The 21,136-nt window shown below is 36.1% G+C and overlaps 2 protein-coding genes across 2 annotated transcripts in view; one reads left to right on the top strand and one right to left on the bottom strand.

Moving 5' to 3' along the window:
* The window catches only part of LOC134798128 (hemicentin-1-like), a 512,059-nt gene that overhangs the window by 128,155 nt on the left and 362,768 nt on the right, over positions 1-21,136 (top strand). The gene's annotated exons all lie outside the window — the stretch shown is intronic.
* Positions 7,259-21,136, bottom strand: part of LOC134798088 (synaptic vesicle glycoprotein 2A-like) — a 38,303-nt gene continuing 24,425 nt past the window's right edge. Inside the window, exons 7-10 of the mRNA XM_063770425.1 lie at positions 20,276-20,435; positions 14,923-15,096; positions 9,281-9,408; positions 7,259-7,398 (exon numbers count right to left, since the gene is read on the bottom strand). Coding sequence (XP_063626495.1) covers positions 7,326-7,398; positions 9,281-9,408; positions 14,923-15,096; positions 20,276-20,435 — 535 coding nt within the window. The 3' untranslated portion in view covers positions 7,259-7,325. The remainder of the gene's footprint in view (positions 7,399-9,280; positions 9,409-14,922; positions 15,097-20,275; positions 20,436-21,136) is intronic.

Below are 21,136 nucleotides of genomic sequence, written 5' to 3'. Positions count from 1 at the left end.
GTAGCAAACACGTTTTGTAAAATGTAACAGCGGAGTTGCCGAGCACGCTGTAGTGCCGCAAAGTTCTACCTATTACAATTTTGCTCAGATGATACATTGAGGAAAACTGCTTGGGATGCCCAAGCGATTTATTTACCTAGATAGTAAACTTATTTAGAGTAGTGCTTTTTACCTTACTTGTGGCCTGCCAAATGAGTACAGTCGACTCTCGTTAATCCAAACCCGCGATAATTCGAACCTCTCTATAATTCAAAGTTATCACAAGTTCCCTAGAAAATCTCTTTATATTTCGAAATAATTAAATACATTTTTCAGCACTTTGTAATTCGAACAAAAAAAATCATCGCTACGTAACAAAACGACGCGTTAATTCGAACTCATAGGCGTCAAACACTCGACAATTCAAAGTTATCAGTACGGCTACCACCAGTTTTGACATTGACAGATACGCTCGCGTCTACGTAAATTACTTTCTATACATCTCGCTTGCACTAATATGCGAGTAAGAGCGAGATGCATAGAAAGTAAGTTACTTAGACGCGAGCGTATCTGTCAATGTCAAAACTGGTGGTAGTGCTTCTGATTGCAGAAGTAAGTGTAAGTACCCTACATTTTGAGACAAGTTCAAGTTCATCGTTGCACGAGCATTTATTATTGTAAAATCATTTCCGGCACTAGGTATTTCTGATAAAAAAAAGTTATTGATCAGTCTCAGCAATGTGCTTTGAAGCAAACTAATATTAGAGACTTCTTCCCAAAGACTAATAATTAATTCACATTATGTATGTGCATGTAAATATGCACACACATAATGTGTGTACCTAGTAACCTTTTGATATTTCAAACTCTCGATAGTTCGTAATATTTTAAAAGTCCCTTGAGTTTCGAATTAACGAGAGTCGACTGTAGCTCTATTTCTCGTTAGAACCTTGTGCCATGGAGAACGGTTCTTTAATGGTGCTCACGTAGGTACTCGAAAACGCAACATACCTACTTATAGGTAGTCCTACATATGGAAGAAAGCTTTGGATGTAATTATTTGCGGAGGTTTTTGTTTTTCAGGTTTTACTTTTCTTGCCGAGAATTTTCCAGAATCATTTGTGTAATAAATAAATATTACCGGACAATCCTATGGGGCTCCACAGAATACCAGTTCGCCGGACGATATCAGCCTGTCAGTTAATCGCAAAAGTTGACAGTTTCGAAGAACTGACAGGCTGATATCGTCCGGCCAAAGACATATGTAACTTCGTATAAGACGAATAAAGTCTAAGGAAAAAACGTGCCTCGGAATTCAAGTGAAAGTCATTCTCGAATAGATGGCGCACACACCTTTAGCCTATCCTCGGCTAGATGGCGTGACGACACCGTTTCATATTTAACAATTTTAACACATAGATATCAGTGAATGAACATGGATCAAAATGATATAAAAATAATAAAATCATTTATCCATATACATACATTTTTTGATAACTTTATACGTTTTCATTTTGAGTTTTAGTCGTGTGTCGATAGATGGCAGTAAATTTACAGTGACTACAAAATTTACAATGACAGGACCCCTCTATACTATCTATTCTTTTTGGTCCGGCGAACTGGTATTCTGTGGGCCGCTTTACACACAAATCGAACTAGTCCCGTAGTAAGCTCAATAAAGCTTGTGTTGTGGATATTACTAGACGAGGATATCTATAATAGATAGATATAGATACATACTTTAACATCCATAACTTAGGAACTATTTGTGATAAACACATCTATGTAAATGCCCCTACCTGGATTCGAACCCAGGACTTCCTGCTTCATAGACAGGGTCACTACCGACTAGGCTAGAAGACCGTTAGAAAGGACTACCTAGGTTTTTAAAGCATCAGTAATGCTCTGGTGATACATTTGCAGCTGTAAGTGCCTAAAAACTACAATTATCTCTTTTTATGAGACGTGATGTTCATTTGTTTCTTGTTGGCCACAGAAATGCTGAACATTAATTAATATTATGATACAGTTGTACAGTTCCGACTGTGCTCTAAACTTTAGACCTTAATCTAACTTCAAACACGGCAAAGGACTAAGTGTGATGACATTTCTAGAACTTGCTCGCTGCGAATCAAACTTACTATAACGTGCAGTTACCGTTAAACAGTTTATAGTTCTTGCAGTTTACTCTCATAATTAGTTGTCGCACTTTCAAAGTAACATTTTCAACCGTGTCACTAGGCGGATACGCCATACGGAAATCGTTTTTGTGTATGTGCGCTTGGCACGTCTTTGTACTCATCAATGTGGTTGTAAGTTCTTTAGTTTACGTTTTGCTATACTTAAATGTGTTATACTATGGATGCATGGTCAGATACGTTACTTTACTTTTGACGCTGACTGTATTATATTTTCTGCACTGTTTAAATACTTAAGAACATTCAATGAAGTACATATCGTGATAATCCTAGTTACAGTTATAATTAAGTTGTAATATTTAAGTAAGAATATAGCCCACAAAAAATGGATCAAATTTTATTACGTGACATTGTTATAGGCAAAAACATAAGCACTATGTAATACTTTAAGTCTCTTTTAATGACCTGATACAACACAAGCTACTTTCGACCTTACAACTCGTTGTTAGAGTTGAATTTTCTGTTTAGTTAATTCGGCCTAAAAATACGGTAAGCAATATTTTTTATGAACGTTTTATTATTTCAGTCCATAATAAATAACGCTTAAAGCTAAGTTATGTAGTATGCAACTAAGTAAAACCATTCCGTGGTTTTATAACCTGCCTAAGATATAATGTTATACATCGATACCTATTAAACTTTCGTGAGACATATTTTAAATTGTTTATACGACAACGGTTTCACTCACTTGAATTTTTAGTCGCTATTGGCGACATGCGGGCCCGTCGGGGTCCTTCCTCAGGCTCGAGTGGTCGCGGCGACTGCAACTCGTGCACTGATCGGCGATCAGTGATCGCGCCGCCCGCCTCGTCGCTCGTTGCGCGCGCGCTGACAGAGCGGAGGCGGGGGGCGCGGTGCACTCCGCAGCCAGAGTTGTCAGGTGAAGGACAGCCTCCTGAGGAAGGACCCCCGACGGGCCCGAAACAATAGCGACTAAAAATTCAAGTGAGTGAAACCGTTGTCGTATAAACAATATTATACATATGTACCACCACGCTTCGCGATTGTTGCGTCATTTAGGGTCCTAGCTAAATTGGTTGTTTAATACATACGCTATAGAATTTCCTATTTAGCAAGAACCCTAAATGGCATAACAATCCCGTGTGGTGACTGTACAGATTAAAGTCTTGAAAGAGTGAAAGTGACTCCTGTTTGTATTTTATTCTTGATTTGGAAAGTAAGTCATATGAAAGACAAAAACATTTATATACGATTTTTCTTGTTGTATTTAAAGGTGCATTGGCTACGTATTTTTCATATGTTAATTAAGGAAACTATAGGTCTATTTACTGCTGCTCAATCTATTGATTAATGCTAATTAATGACTGTTTGTTTCTTCATAAAAAAAATTGTCTTATATGTGTGTACGCAGCGGTCAGAAATACCAAAATACAGCGAAATACAGTAAACTTCACTGATGACACCAGAAAGAGCCCTGATAAGTCACATTGTAGGTAATGTAGGGGAGGGTCTGAAATGACTTGACCTAGGTATCGTGATATTGCTGATTTCACTCATATGTGAGGCATGTAACGGATCGAATGGCGTGAGGCGTGAGGTGTTGAAATGACCTTTAAATTGTCTCAAATATCTTAAAAATAAAAATGAAATTATTTTTACAAATGTAAAAGCTTTTACATTTTTATAAATGTAAAAGCGGTGGTGGCCTAGTGGATATGACGTCCGGGTTTCGGTCCGGACGCGGGTTCAAATCCTGGCTCGTACCAATGCGTTTTTCGGAACTTATGTACGAAATATCATTTGATATTTACCACTAGCTTTTCGGTGAAGGAAAACATCGTGAGGAAACCTGCATACATCTGCGAAGCAACTCAAAGGTGTATATGAAATCCCCAATCCGCATTGGTCTAGCGCGGGGTCTATAGCCCAAGCCCTCTCGCGCATGAGAAGAGGCCTGTGCCCAGTGGGACGTATTATAGGCTAAAATAATTATTATTTTAATGTAAACACATCATAATCTGTAATGTCTTCACTTTAGATTGACTTGATTGGTAGTTTGAGTTTGAGTAGGGTTTACAATCCGGATCCAAAATGTATGAAACTATCCGGATCTGGATCCGGATCCGCGGATCTTCCCATACATTTCGGATCCGTCGTGCAAACCCTAGTTACCGGCTTACAGGCCAATTTGAACGTGCACCTAACATCAAACAGATATTGGAATGATTTTGAATTCATATCAGTTAGCAGTCATTTAGTATAAGTATCGTTAGTAGGCATAGATACCTAGAATGTCAGGAAGCCTAATAGCTGACTTGTATAAGCCTGCGTTGCCAGATCTCAAACTTTGTAGGTACTTAATAATATTTTTTCTAATCTGTGGTTTCACTTTTGCTTAGAACATGTGTCTCATGTTATGTCATGTTATGTTTGTGTTTATGTTATTATGTCGGAGGTATGTTAAGTTTTTTTAATCTAGTTCGGAATGAATTGTGCAAAATAAATAATAAAATGGCTTTGACGAAAATACGTAGGTACAAATATTAGGGTTAGGTTAGGTTAAATATTAGGTTATGTTAGCAAATTCAAAACTAAAATTGACATTCAATTGTTATTTAATCAAAGTAAACAACAAAAATATTCAATTGAACTCTATCCCTATTCATACAATTTCGTTATTTCCATTGTTAATGAAATTTAGCCATATAATATACTAAAAGCTTTTAGATATACTACACTTTTAGCCTAAAAGTATGATTTACTACGGATTCAATTAAAATTAAGCTGTAATTTAAGTATTTTTTTAATAATCCAATGACATCATCTGACTAGATAGCGCAAGATTGCCAAGGTCTCTATTTTCCTCACGTAGATTACAAGTGAATTGATTCGACATCAAGCTAAGTCCAACCTTCCTTAATGAGAGGTCGGCCCTTTACGTTAACTTGGGTACTTAACCAACTCGTCAAAGGAAGGTTACGATTTAAGGCAAATTACGAACAGAGGGTGTGTGTGGCTATAATTTGAAAGGATAGAAGTAACTGTAGAAGGGAGAAGAGGAATAGTAATTTAATTACTTTTTTTATAATTGTATAAGAACAGTGGTTTGTGAAGAAAGCCTAATTCAAGGCTTCTTAACTAATTAATACATTCAGGTTACCCCTTTCAACCCCCAAATTTTCCCCCTTAAATAAGCGGTTTTTTATAATAATATAATTAATTCTTTATTTACGACCATCGAGGATCATTTGTGTTAGTAATATATATAGTCTTATCCTAGTGTTAGAACTATACATAACTATGCTTAATAACTGTAATATACATGTATCTGGAGGGACGCCGTGTCCCCGCCAAGACGAGACAAAGGGCAAAAGGCAGTGCACTTATTTATTACTGCGTGCATGTATCAAGCAGCAGTTTTTGACTTATTTATAATATTAGTGGTGATAATAGCTAACTGTTTCTAATTTTAGGTATCAACGTCAAAAGGTCTATGAGAAAAACGCATTTAACTATTTGCAAAACCGAAGTGATCCCATAAGTCCGTGAACAAAGTTTTGTACGGAACACTAAAAATCGTAGCAAATCGAATTCAAAATCTTCTAGAATAATTATCGCTTTCAGAAAAGCTATACACCCTAAAGCATTATGTTAACGAAGTGACAGCACTTTAATTTTGCTGCCCAGATTGTGTGACTGAGAAGGCATACCTATCTACTTAATAAAAACAGCTGTGTCAGCACGGATGTAATACGGCCAGTATATGCACGTACCGCTGAGTTCAGTGTTCGCGCGTTATGGAGGCAAACTTGCTAACGCGATTTAAGGAACAATGTTCACTGCTGGCACGACATAATTGATGAAAATTGTGGCAGGGGCCGTATAAAGTAATGAAAGTTATTACTAAAGTCTATAATGGCTATCAGTATGTTGAGTTTACAAACATGTTGCGTTCTTAAATGAGTACCTAAGCGTACGCTAACATTTTTTGGTGGAAGTGGAAATTTATTTATTTTAAACTAATATATCGGAATAATAACTTCTAAGTGTAATGTTTTTGCCTCTATAAACCTTTTTAATTCTCATTTTTCAAATATTTAACTCGAAAACAAAGAATTATTGACTTTAAGGGTAATAGGTCGTAAAGGTCGACTTTTTAAATTGAAACTTGGATTATAAATTTTTCCTTCGAAGAAAATTTGTGGATGTGACAACCTCCATAACTGCTATATAACTCCAACAAATTAACCCCGTGTGTTAGGAATAATTAGTGATATACACACAAATAAATGGCCTTACCGGGATTCGAACCTGGGACCTCGTGCACTATCGACTAGGCTAGAAGATTGTTGTGCTATGATATGGGATTTATGTTAATATACTTGTAAATAGACCTTTAAGGATGACTCACGTTACACCGGGCCGTATCCGACCCGGACCTTCCGAAAGCATCACGTGATCGCCTGTCATGTCATAGAAAATTAAGCGCCGGAAGCTCCGGCCCGGTCTAACGTGAGTCGTCCTTCAGCTCTCAGTCATAATCATATTGGGGTTTGCTACTTAGTTTGGAGTAAGACAGTGCATGAAGTTATCTTGTTAAACTGGAAATGTGCATACAAAGCTGAGGGAGTTAAGCAGTGAGGTAGTTTGTCAAGGGCGAGCTATAGCGAGGTCTCTTTACATTCGAGGCATGCAATCTCAGATAAAATTTGCGAAATCGGCAATAAATAATTGTTTTATTTTTGTGTGGCATTACACATACGTTCAATTTAATATTCAACAAGTAACTCCTTCTGTCCGTGACCTTTTTATGCTTAAACCGTTGAAACGATTTAGATATATACAATATGGAGATAGAATGAGCCCGGGAAAGGAGTTATGATGGTTTTTAGCAATCATCATCATTCCATGAAGATAAAGGCACTGGCAGAAGCTAGTCTGTAATAAAAAGGTACTTACACCTCTAGCGCTTATTAGTATTTTTCCTATACTATCAACTAATTAGATTATTAGTAGGTACTTATAGGAAAGTTATATTATTATATTTTTTAATTGTAATTTAATAAATAATACTAAAAATATTAAACTTGTTCTGGTTTTTTTTTTAATTATGCTCGATCTGTACAAATTTACAAATTTATTAAATAACTTACACTACTCTTTATAATAGAGGTATAATACTTTAAGTTAATTATTTACAATTACTTCGTAAAATATCACTGTTTCTTTGATGGCAGGAACAATCCACACATGGTGACGCCTGCAACAAATAAATAAATATTTTAAAAATCTAGCGTGACCATGAACAGCGTAGGTATCTTTTAAAAAAATATATGTAAAGTGGCCTCTGAGGGCCTACCGCGAAAAAAAAACCGAATACTCGTTATCCGCCTCTCTATCGGTCTTCCATATTCGTGCGATAAAGAGAGAGATAACTTTCGACTTTCATTGTTCGCGGTAGGTACTCTGTTCTACGACTAAAAAATGTGATTGAAAGTATAGAAAAATCAAACCAAAGAATTGCATCTCACCCGCAAAGCAAGTATACTGTAAAGTTGCCAAATATGTATGTATATGTATTTGTATACATGTACTTATCAATATATATTTTATTTTAGCTATAACATGCAGTTACAAAATTTCACTATTTTATGTCTTTTTTCCTTTGTCTATGATTTAACGCCTTTCATTAAAACATGTGTTACGTTGACCTAATTTCCTTTTGTAAGTCCCAAACCGTTAATATTTCAATAAAATGTCACAAAATGACCTCGATTAAAACCCTTATCTCATAAGCGTTTAATCCAGATAACAATGACGGAGATTAATAAAGCAAAATTCACTTTAACACTATTTCTTTAAGCGTTACAGCGCGAATTTTATGCTTCTAGGTCACTCTTGGCAGATATTAATTGCTAGGTATAAAAATGCTGAGTCAATCCGAAAAAACTTATTACTTTTTGCAATTTCAGGAGCAGGCCTGTCATTGCTACTGGAGCCTTTGCCTGAAACTTTAACCAGTATACTTAAGCATCGAGATCAGTAATAACTGTTGGTGATCAGAGATCACACTCATACTGGACAATCAGTAAATAACTGTGGGAATAATGCCAAGGATTAAGTTAAGCACGCCATTTTACGATGATTCAGCTGATAATCTTTTATTTCGAAAAAAAATTCGTGTTAATTGTGACGATTTTCACTGGGAGTGACTTCTTTAGACGAAAGAAGTAAGTAATCATATGACAGCCCTCTCAAAAACTGGATTAAGATAAAAGACAGATCCTTAAAGTTATTCAGAAGATTCGGGAAAGATTTTATACTCTCTGGTCAGTGATTTGTTTTTTTTTACATTTACGGTATTTATGGCGTTTTTGGTAATAAATAAGTTTAACCGGTAGTTAATGCCCTCAATAATATGCAAAGGCCAGTATAAAATTCAGACAATGGACACATCATTATAGTATAAGTATCATCAGATATCTGAATTTTAAATTTTTGTCCACAATATAAGGTAAGCACGATATAAGAAAAAATATTGTAACGTTCAAACAGTTGCTACTATCGAACAAACTGTATGGTATCCGTGTGTAATGTGTATGTACAGTCACCACACGGGATTTTTATGCCATTTAGGGATCTTGCTAAATTAGAAATTCTATAGCGTAAGTATTGAACAACCAATTTAGCTATAGGACCCTAAATAGCGCAACAATCGCGAAGCATGATTGTACATACCTTAACATTTAGTTGATAGTGTATAAAAAAAACCGGGCAAGTGCGAGTCGGACTCGCGCACGAAGGGTTCCGTACCATAATGCAAAAAAAAAAAACAAAAAAAAGCAAAAAAAAAAACGGTCACCCATCCAAATACTGACCACTCCCGACGTTGCTTAACTTTGGTCAAAAATCACGTTTGTTGTATGGGAGCCCCATTTAAATCTTTATTTTATTCTGTTTTTAGTATTTGTTGTTATAGCGGCAACAGAAATACATCATCTGTGAAAATTTCAACTGTCTAGCTATCACGGTTCGTGAGATACAGCCTGGTGACAGACGGACGGACGGACGGACGGACAGCGAAGTCTTAGTAATAGGGTCCCGTTTTACCCTTTGGGTACGGAACCCTAAAAAGTACTCACATATCATCAAGCCACCGAACCCAAAGAATGGCACCACACAACCCACATCCAATAATATTGGGAACAAGATATTTCCAACCAGCGTGCCGATACGTCCTATGAGCATCACGATCGAAATAGCCAGCGTTCTGAAAAAAAAACATCGGTTAAAAAACTTTATCCAACTTAACAAAGAATTTGAATTTTCGTAAGTTATTTTAGCACTAACAACTTCGACCGACCTTCAGCATCTTCGCTTAGGTAATGCACTTTTTCTTTGCGAAATACTTAGAAATATAAAATTAATTAAATGTAATAGGTACATGAAGTTGATTCGAGAATATGTATGTCCAGTAATTCCATTATGAAATGAAATGAAATGAAATGAAAATGAAATGAAATGAAATGAATTATATATACATTGTATATATTAAGTAAGTCCTTGCTTTTTCCGTCTAAGATAATCTTTTAAGTACTACTAATTACTAATAAGGTAATAAGCTCTCCGAGTATAAGCGGAGCTCACTCAATACGCTACAGCAAGCTATGCTCAGACTTTTCCGACTCGATGAATCCCAGTGAATACGCAGAACCAAGCACGATAGCTTATGTAGTTTAAAGAGTAGCCAGATATAGGTGTAATAAGAGCATTAGGCACATTACTCGTAGAAATTGTCTGTTACAGATGTCCACTAGCAGTCAAATATGAAAAGTGCGACCAAAATCAGAATGATGTCAAATGTCATTGGAAGTATTAATTGAATTCAGAAATAACATTCGATTGCGTCTAACCCATCCAACATCACCACCATGAATATAGGTTTTAAAAAATTTCCAGTCTGCTAACCTTACGTTTTGGTATATTATTCGTCCACTATGAAGCCCAAAAGTGGTCACTTTTTTTGTAAAATGTTCATATACGTGATGGCTTCCCTTTTGCACACATCAATAATTATCTAAGCGTTAGCATTATTGTAGATCCGTGGTTAGTATTAGGTACAGGTAGGCTTGTGCGTTATGTCCTCGTATAGCTACCTACATTACACGTACCTACTCATACTTTTAAGATACAAGTACGCAAGTACTAACAAAATGAAGGTAAACCGACTTACACGACAATCTAATCATAATTTGAGATTTGCTATTTTAAATACAACTTTTTGGCAATAAATCAAATTATTGTATTAAATATTCAAGCAATCACTCAGAGTAATATTCAAGATTAGGCATATATAATATATATATGTATAATTAATGCTGCCTACTTATAAAACCATTCAGAGTTCCTATCCAATACATTAAGAAGTTATACATAATCAAAGAATGTACTTGTATTCCTAACTCCAAAGTCCTTTCGTAAAATCGTAAACTGTAACGCACCAAGTTTCAAATGTGTTTATAATCGTAATAGGCCCAAGGCATTGCGGTGTTAAAACGTAATGATAATATTTGGTGTTTATTACTGGCGTGTTTACTGCCAAAACGTTTTTATGGGTTACTATTACGTGCCAGAGGTATATATTCTGTAAATTTTCGCTACAAAGTTATCCCCCGGATTCCATTTTATGACTGAACTTTTTTGGAAACTTATATTAAAAAACCGTATTTTTACTAACAGAAACGTTTTTATTACTCTGAGATTTTTTTGCTTATAAATCTTATAATCGTTGCCTCGTACCGATCTTGATGCAAACCGAGATTTTCTTGCTCTAAATACATTATGCTCTATGTTTTTATTTTAGACACTGTAGTGTCGCGTAATTAGGTAACTAAGTTTAAATTTTCTCATTTTGAGACTATTTGTCGTACATAAAACCATCACTAATTTAATCAATACCTCTATGCGCCGATCCTAAAATGGACGCAACCACATTGAACCATGAATGTTAATGATGCTCTCGCGTTGAAATGTATATTGAGCTATCGATATGTGGATCAAAGTAATGAAACTATTGATGTGTGTGATGCCTTAATGAACCGTTAGTATTAACTCTTCGTGCTTTAATTTCATTAATTAAATTGTATATCACATTGACACGTGTTTAAATATTTGTGAGCCTTGTTTAACTGATAGCCCATTTAATTGCTGAATTACACATTTGATTAAACAAGGGAAGGCCGTTTTTTTTGTTTTTGTAGTGAGAAAAAGTAATTGTCAAATTTATGTTTCTGGCCTCAAAAGCCTACCGGATCAAATATTTAGGTATCTTATTGTTTTCGGGGGCCCTTGCCCATAGAGATCTTTTGTGCAACAAATGTCGATCAAGTATGTACTTGAAAATCATTGAAATGTTTACTTTGATAATGATAATCTTTATGTACTCTTGCACGAAAAGATAATTTGCTTCGACAATCCGTTGTCGGAATTAAACTTAAATAGATGTTTAAGTACTTGTATCTTTCCGTTTCCCTCTAGGATCACCATTTCAGATATTAACTGCAAAGCTAGTCCCATTGTCATTACGTCATATAGCTGTTGTTCTAATAGCCAACGTGCATTCTGAGGTAAACCTGAATACGGCTGCATAACCGACCAACAATACCTGTATCGTGTTCCAGCTCACAATGGGACTGAAATAGACTTGCCTGAGAAGTTTTAAGTTAAACTCGGCCGCTTTAGACTTCGCACAGGAGTTCTTAAATCGAGTGACGTCGGTAAGTTAAGCCTATTCAATGCATTGGGAAAATAAAATGCAAGTGCACTTAAACTTTGCACTCTTCGAGTTACATTTAGTATCTAAGGATCTCAACTGTATTGGACTTTTCAGCGAAACTTTTGGTACGTACCTATATGTATACTAGAAATGGAAAAATATATCCATAATATTAGAATGTTCAGATAAAAATGGTTGTAAAGGTTTGATTTTTGATAAATATATATTTATGGAATTCTGGTGTAGAATTTTCTTCAAATTTTATACGTTCGAATATTCCACTTTTTGTTAAAGCTGATTTGAACAATTTTCGCTCGTAACACGTTTTTAGTTTAAACATTTTTACATTTACACAAGCTGTAAAAAACGTTTGTGTTGTTTGAACAACAAATGTTTGAACAAGTTTGGTAATGGAAGAAAAAGGAATAAGTACTTTTTATAAAAACTCTATGATTAATCTAAAGGGTAAATTTTTGAAGAGGGTGTTTTTTCGACATTTTTATGGCAATTTTTTATTTTTGAAAAATCGGATTTATAATCATCGTTTTAGGAAGGGTTCTTAACAACAAAAAATATACTGTACGAGGCACCTCTGTACTTTTTATAGTTAGTTAGATATGGACGTTTAAAGATCGACATTTGTATGGCACTATTTAGCCATTTGTAAGGCGCTTTTGACATGTATAAGGCATTTTTTCGACATTGTATGGCAGTATCAACATGTATATGCCACTATTTATTATTTTTGTTGCATTTATAAGACCCTGACGACATTTGTATGGCACCTTCTCGACATCTGTATGATCAAAATAGCCGTATAAATGTCGCCATACAAATGTCGTGACATGTCGCCAATAATATTTTTTTGCGGTATTTCCTACACAATACAACCGATTCACTTATTTATTTTACTATATATTTTAACACTTTATTTGCAACTGTTTTTATAAAATAAACATTTTTATTTCAACTATGTACCAACTTATTAAGCGTCCATACAAATGTCATTGTAGTCGTACCAAAATATATCGATAGAGATTTTTACCTGTTTTTAAATAAATTAAACTGTTTCCGTGTCCACACTCTAAGTTGTTTATAATACGTTGCCTACATCCAAAGTTATGTTTTTTTTTATTGCGCGATGCCGCCACTGGGATACGCGAAAAACGGCAAATTTCGCCGTTTTTTGAACTTCAAATGCGATTTTGTCAGAAACAAATAATATTTTAGGTACCCTTGTGCATGATTTTTAAAACTTATAATACATTGAATGAAAATATATACATACCCAGTCTTTTAATCCTATGGACTTCGAGTTTTAGCCGTGGGAAAGCAAAAATTGCCTATTTGAAAATTTACCCTAAAATTCCCGGATCTAGAAGCTTGTAATTTTATTTATTCTAAAAATTACACCTGAACAAATGAGGACTAACAAAAATAAATTAATAGCTTGTTGTAAGTGGAATTTTATTTCCTTTAAATCATCGTCAACTAGTCTTAGGCCCAGTTGCACCAACCAACCAATTTGAAGTATGAAATTTCCCATACAAATAAATTTAGCGAACACTTTAACTTTATTCAGGGCGAAGACTAGTAGACGATGATTCTAAACGTGGCACGGTGTCCGATATCTGGCGATAACCTAGACGTTTCCCATCCAGCCACGCCGCGCTAAAAAACCTATTAAGCCAACTGGCTGGAAACTTGCCTGCCAACGCAATCTATGTTTATCCTTGTGTGATCTCCTTTTTGAAGCTAACCTATAATAGTATTTTGTGCAACAGGTGCATAAAAAGGGGTCTTAATATTCAAAACGAAACGAAGTTGAGTTTGTAAAGACAGACCCGAGAATTTGAAGACCTAATTATGCAAAGGTGCACACAATATTTTTTCTAAGAGAAGCAGCAAACACCTAAAATTATAAACAAAATCAAAGTAAATCATTGTTTGTAGAACTTTGCCTAGAAGTCAGAATTAATGAAAAAACAGCAGTTGCATAATATTCCTAAGAACACTGCTGTCATTATGATCCTAAGAACACTGCGCCGGAGCTCGCCGCGCCGCGCTTCTTATGAAGTTGATTTCGATCTCACTGGCAGTGATTTAATCTACAGATAAGAGTGCTGGAGTAGAATAAGAAACATAAGAAACTTGCCTTGTTCTAGTTGGAAATAGGTCCACAGCCGTCGCTACAAGAAGGCTTTTCATAGTCTGTGAAACGGAGATGTCCACAGAGAAAAGCACCACCAGCATGACCTTAAGAGTATGCCCAAAGAGCAAAAGAAATACATAATATATAATAGCATATACATATAAATACAAATACTGAAAATTGTTTCAAACACAAAAGCTCAGAAACCTGTTTCGTTAATTCCATGATTATTTTTAGCATTTCCTCATTAAAAATATTTTGAAAATCTCTCTGGTCTGCTTCGTAAGTCCCATTATACCTACCATATGTATTTAGTTCCCAAGTAATATCAAATGTTTGGTTAGTAGGTAAATCACTAGATGTTTGATATTAAGGTTTTGATTTCCATGGTTATCTTTTTTCAACTTAAGAAATCTTCATCAATCAAGGAATCACCTAATAATGATATTTTTCGAATACGAAATTTACATTTAATAATCTCCCAACCTGAGCTTGCAAAAGACTTATAATAATATGATATCCGTAGAATAAAACAAGCAAAAAAATTTGTGCTACTTACCTTAAATGATAGCCGAAAAGGTTATCTGTTAAAAGACAGCGATGTCCACAGGATTAAGAACCAAAAGTGACCTAAAACGGCCCCTGATGCCCTTATTGCTTCTGACCAGCTTTTTTTTTAAATTTTGAGCTGGGTCTCTATGAATACCATATATGTACCTTAAAAGATTTTTCTATAAAGAGAAGTACAGCACTTGCCTTATCATAGTCGGAAATACATCCACAGTCGTAGCTTGCAACAGACTCATCATGGTCTGTGACACAGAAATTTCCACAGAAAATAGCGCTACAACTGCTACCTTTGAGCTGGCCCAACGTAGTCCAAACGTAGCGCATACACATATTACGCCTGCGACCAGAAGTAGCGCTTTCTTGCCCACTTTGTTGACTAGAATACCCGTGATGGGGTACGGCAGGAAGCAGACGGTGCCGACAATCATGCTGTTTATATAGGTTTCTGCGCCGCTGGGGTGCTGGAAACAAAAAAAGTTGCCTTCATTCAAAAAGAAGTTTAAAAGGAATTTAATAAAGATTATTCAGTAGCAGTATCGTATATTTAACCAATAAATGACAAACTGCAAATTGGGGCACTAAATTAAGGGAAAAAAGTAATTCAACATTTTTTACTATTTTATTTTATATTTTATACTTTACTATACTGGCTAGTTATAAATGCTAATGGGACTATATTATGTATTTAAATATATATTAAAGGTAAAGTACCATTTATCCTATAGACAAATTAAATTTAAATCCTTATTTTAAAATATTGACGAAGCAGAAGCAATATTTTGCCGGAGCAAGCAAAATTGAATAATTCAATTTATGCCTTGCGCATTTAATTTATCATGAATTTATCCCTGTTGACTTATAAATTGAACGGTGGATTAAAACAATCAGTAAGGTTTGAAAAATAATTATTGCCTGTGATCATTTAATTTCAATTAATGTAGTTATTGGTGGAGGAGTATATTTACTCTTATTTTAATTTATCTATACATATAATAAAGCTGAAGACGGTCGAAAGTCTGTACATGGAAGATATTTGAAAAAAAGTTGGCTGGGGATACTTAGAATCGATTACAGAACATGTTCCAAAAGTTTTTAGAATTTTTGTCTGTTTGTCTGTTTATCTGTTTATCTGTTTGTCTGTTTATTTGAACGCGCATCACGTGAAAACGGCTGAACGGATTTTGATGAAAACTTTACTAATCTGTCAAGAAAATTCTCGGCCAGGTTATAGGCTATAAAAATTCAACCCCTAAAAGGGGGGGTAGCCACAACACTCGATTTACTTAAGTTTGCCCCTGAATCTTATGGCGCTACTTAGGAAGGAGGGGCAAACTTTTTTCAAATATGTGCTACCACTATTGAGTATTCATATTCATATTCATATTCTTTATTTGTATTGATCATACATTGTCACAGATGCGTAATTTACATTATTATTATACAATAGGTATGTCAGAAATATATACAATTAAAAGTAAACATTGGAAAAATAATAATAATTAAATTGACAATAAAAACCCTGACAATAGTACCCTGGTAAACTAACAGATGGCGTTGAATTTAATATGTTGTGACATGAATAAGCCACCGAGGAAAGATTTTGCCAAATTAACTCTAAGTTTAGAAGAGGGGCTACGGATATCAACAAAAATAATTGAATAATTATGTTGATTTAATAAATTAATAATACGACAAAATTAAACGACAGTAAATTAATTGCCCCTCATTGCACAGTGCCATCTTTTGGGGAACTGAGTAAACATTAAGTAATCAAGAAAACTAAAAATGAGTTTACATAGTTACGTAGTGGTAAAATAAACACACATATAAACACGCGTATAATTGCATTATTATTTAAAATTATAAATTTTCTCCATCATTAATTATACCTAATCGTAATTATATCGCCCCCATATCAAATCCATATTCATACGTAGGTATCGCCTCCTTTATGCACTTAATAATGGCGACGAAGGTGGGTACTTTGAAAAAAAAAAACATTGACCTCTGTCATTTGCAGTGCCGGATTAACCCTTTTAGTTTAAAGCAAAATAAGCACTTGCTTAGGGCACCACGTCTAGGGGGCACCAAAACCGTAGGCAAAAAAACGCGCAGGCTGCATCAGCATTGCAGTCGTCGTGGAGTAGGTACCTACATGAATCTTTTATACGTGTACAAGGACCCATCTAATAACGAAGGGTCGTAGGGATCAAGTAAGGGAGTGAGGGTACATAAGAACATCTCCAACGTAGGCTTTCGATTTGACCTTACGCGGAGGCCCTTAAAGTCATGGAAAAAAATCTTGCTTTCGGGCTTGCGGCCAGCCGATTTTTTCGACATAGGTTACCGATTTTATAGCGAATTTTGCTCTCTTGCACGCCAGCTTTGTCGGCCAAGCCGAGTTGCTCCTTAGCCGCGATCCTGAGACCTAACTGTCAAAAGGTCTGTCTGTTATAAGGGGCCCCGTGAAAGCCGAAAACTAAAAGCATCCCATCAAGTAGCGCTTTCGAGTGAAGCCAAAGAGCGAGCAGTAGAAGAGTCGTGATTACATGCATAGATTCGGCTTCAAGCCACTCTTTTGCAGTTCGGCGTAGGGTCTTATGCGAGGTCTTCTGCCTTATGGCAAAGTTGATCTTCTGCCTTAATTACACTTGGGCGTGGATCCAAATCTAAGCTTTCCTCTTTCGCAGCTGGGCCTTCTGCCTTGCTCACACTTCACATTCACTTGGTCAATTCCAAGCTCTGCTTTCTTGCATCTTTTCTGTATGAGAATAACCTCGCTGAGACCCTTAAATATCGAGCCCTATGCGAAGCTAGGCTGATATAAAACTGTCCCATCCCTTCTCTGTGTGAAATCCTGGATTCGCGCCTGGTTGGGACTAAAAGTAAAAATGTACAACTGTCTATCAAATTGCGTTTTTTATATCGAAAAATTTTCGCGTTTACAATCACGTTATAAGATATGATAAAGGTGACATTCGGTTGGCGACTGCAGCAGCTTTACTCTGTTGTAACGTTACTGCTGCAGCACTGTCAATTTTCGTGATAAAATGATGTGGCTGATTTCCATACTAAAAGTAGCAATGTACAACTGTCTATCAAATTGCGTTTTAATATCGAAAAACTTTCGCGCTCGCTTCGCTCGCGATTTCAATAACTTTCTAAGATATGGCGACTGCAGCAGCATTACTCTTTTGCAAGGTTACTGCTGCAGCACTGTCAATTTTCGTGATAAAATTATGTGACTGATTTCCATACTAAAAGAAAAAATTTACAACTGTCTATCAAATGGCGTTTTTATATCGAACAATTTTCGCGCTCACTTCGCTCGCGTTTTTAATGACTTTCTAAGTCAAATTGCGTTTTTTATACGAAAAATTTTCGAGCTCGCTTCGCTCGCGTTTTCAATAACATTATATGACATGATAAAGGTGACATTCGGGTGGCGACTGCAGTAGCATTACTCTTTTGCAACGTTACTGCTGCAGCACTGTCAGTTTTCGTAATAAAATGATGTGACTGATTTCCATACTAAAAGTAGATATGTACAACTGTCTAACATCAAATTGCGTTTTTATATTGAACAATTTTCGCGCTCGCTTCGCTCGCGTTTTTAATAACTTTTTAAATCAAATTGAGTTTTTTATATCGAAAAGTTTTCGCGCTCGCTTCGCTCGCGTTTTGGCGTGGCGACTGCAGTAGCATTACTCTGTTGGAACGTTACTGCTGCAGCACTGTCAATTTTCGTAATAAAATGATATGACTGATTTCCATACTAAAAGTAGAAATGTACAACTATCTATCAAATTGCGTTTTTATATCGAAAAATTTTCGCGCACGCTTCGCTCGCGTTTTCAATTACTTTCTAAGATATGGCGACTGCAGCAGCATTACTCTGTTGCAACGTTACTGCTGCAGCACTGTCAGTTTTCGTGATAAAATTATGTGACTGATTTCCATACTAAAAGAAAAAATTTACAACTGTCTATCAAATTGCGTTTTTATATCGAAAAATTTTCGCGCACGCTTCGCTCGCGTTTTCAATTACTTTCTAAGATATGGCGACTGCAGCAGCATTACTCTGTTGCAACGTTACTGCTGCAGCACTGTCAGTTTTCGTGATAAAATTATGTGACTGATTTCCATACTAAAAGAAAAAATTTACAACTGTCTATCAAATTGCGTTTTTATATCGAAAAATTTTCGCGCTCGCTTCGCTCGCGTTTTCTATCACTTTCTAAGATATGGCGACTGCAGCAGCATTACTCTGTTGCAACGTTACTGTTGCAGCACTGTCAATTTTCGCGATAAAATTATTTGACTGATTTCCATACTAAAAGGAAAAATGTACAACTGTCTATAAAATTGCGTTTATATATCGAAAATTTTTCGCGCTCGCTTCGCTCGCGTATTCAATCACTTTCTAAGATATGGCGACTGCAGCAGCATTACTCTGTTGCAACGTTACTGCTGCAGCACTGTCAATTTACGTGATAAAATTATGTGACTGATTTCCATTCTCAGCTGTAATGGGCCAATGAACGTCACTCAACTAAAAAAAACCAATGTAATCTCTAAGACCCTAGGGAGAGGGGGCACCATGGTCTAGAAATGCTTAGGGCATCAAAATATCTTACTCCGGCAATGGTCGTTTGCGGAGTCTAACGATTTGGACTCGCATTTTATACGCATTACCATGCCTTCCCGAAAAAAATCGAATCATTCGCGAAAGTCTCGCAACGCATTGAGGTTACAAGGGGCACGTGGTCTTCCTCGGGAGTCTGAAGAAGACCACGGTGAGTGGGTGGCGCTCTAGCCAGGCAGGCCGCTTCGCTTTCGCTCGCGCGCGTATACCTTACTGTATCGTCTGATATACATTTTGGAGTGTAGTTTTATTTAGTGGTACCTAATTGTAAAATATTTTATCTGGACTACAGTCCTCCAGCATATCCATTTGTCAACTTTACTTCAAGTTCCGCCTCCAGGGAAGAGGGAGAGAAATTAGGATTAGAAATTAGCCGCTTACTGACACAGACCGAATTCCACGCGGGCGGAGCCGCGGGCACAGCTAGTCACTTATAAAACAAAGTCCCCCGCGTCTGTCTGTTTGTGTGTTTGTTCGCGATAAACTCGAAAACCACTGAGCGGATTTTCATGCGGTTTTCACCCATCAATAAAGTGATTAATGAGAAAGGTTTAGGTGTATAATTTGTTAACCCGCGCGAAATATATCGATTTTACATCATGAAATTAAATTGTATGAATAAACCGAATGTATAATTGCTAATAAAAGTAATTCATGCATAGGTACCTAAGTATCCCCTACCATACTCCGTTGAGTGAGACCTTACAAAATTGTAAACGTCAGCAACTAACTACCTTACCAAATCGCACCACTATTACACCTACTTCAAGTTAGCTTGACAAAAGCAAACAATTATGATCCCCCAGTCCAACCTCATATTAATACCTGAGGTCATCGGTGTAAACTACCAGCATAGTGATTTTACAACCACCATTTTACCACCACCATTTTATTTTATTGTTACAACTAGATAAGTTATACAATTTATCAGCAGCTGACTAAACCATAGTCTAAGTAACTAATTACAGCAAACAAGACACGTGAACTAAACTTACCGGCACGCATACATTAGCGCCCGTGTCCAACAGAGTCCTATTCCTAAGGCCCTCAGTATACGCATCCAGCATAGTACACAGGTCTCCGTTGCTGGTCGTGCTACTGTAATGTTCTACCACAGTTGAGAGCTGAGGGTACCATAGCCTAAACACATTGTATCTGTAACAAAAAATATGGTCATTTGAAATTGATAAAATGGATCGTTAAATATTTATGGCGTTCATAAACGCGTTACTGGCTTGAATTATTTAGATTAAAGATCTAGAAAATATGAATTAGATGTGTCAGTGTCAAAAGTGGCGTTTTTGTTCGAAGAAACATCACAATTGACACTGACATGTCTAATCCATATCGTTTCTAGATCTATTAATTGACGTATCTTACAGTTCGAATCGGGCCGTATGAATCGTTTATCTCCATCTGTCATTTTAACTTATGTATTTGTAAGAAAAGGATTAAAACATAATTTAACTAAATCAGGACCGTAAAGTTTTATGAATAATGTTTAGTGTATTTTAAACACATGCTCTTGACAAAACTATGTCTAAAGCAATTTTTGTTCCTATAGTTTTATCCGACTACATTTCGATTATCACGTCTTTTTAGGGTTCCGTACCCAAAGGGTAAAAACGGGACCCAGTAATAGTCCGCTGTCCATCTGTCTGTCACCAGTCTGTCCGCTGTCCATCTGGCTGTATCTCATGAACCGTGATAGCTAGGCAGTTGAAATTTTCACACGACATTATGTGTTTCTGTTGCCGCTATAGTAACAACAAATACTAAAAACAGAATATAATAAATATTTAGGTGGGGCTCCCATACAACAAACGTGATTTTTTTGCCGTTTTTTTGCGTAATGG

Source organism: Cydia splendana, chromosome 16, assembly GCF_910591565.1.
Source record: "Cydia splendana chromosome 16, ilCydSple1.2, whole genome shotgun sequence".
Lineage (NCBI taxonomy): Eukaryota > Metazoa > Arthropoda > Insecta > Lepidoptera > Tortricidae > Cydia > Cydia splendana.
Note: the sequence above shows the minus strand (reverse complement) of the source record. Positions and strands in the feature narration are given on the sequence as shown.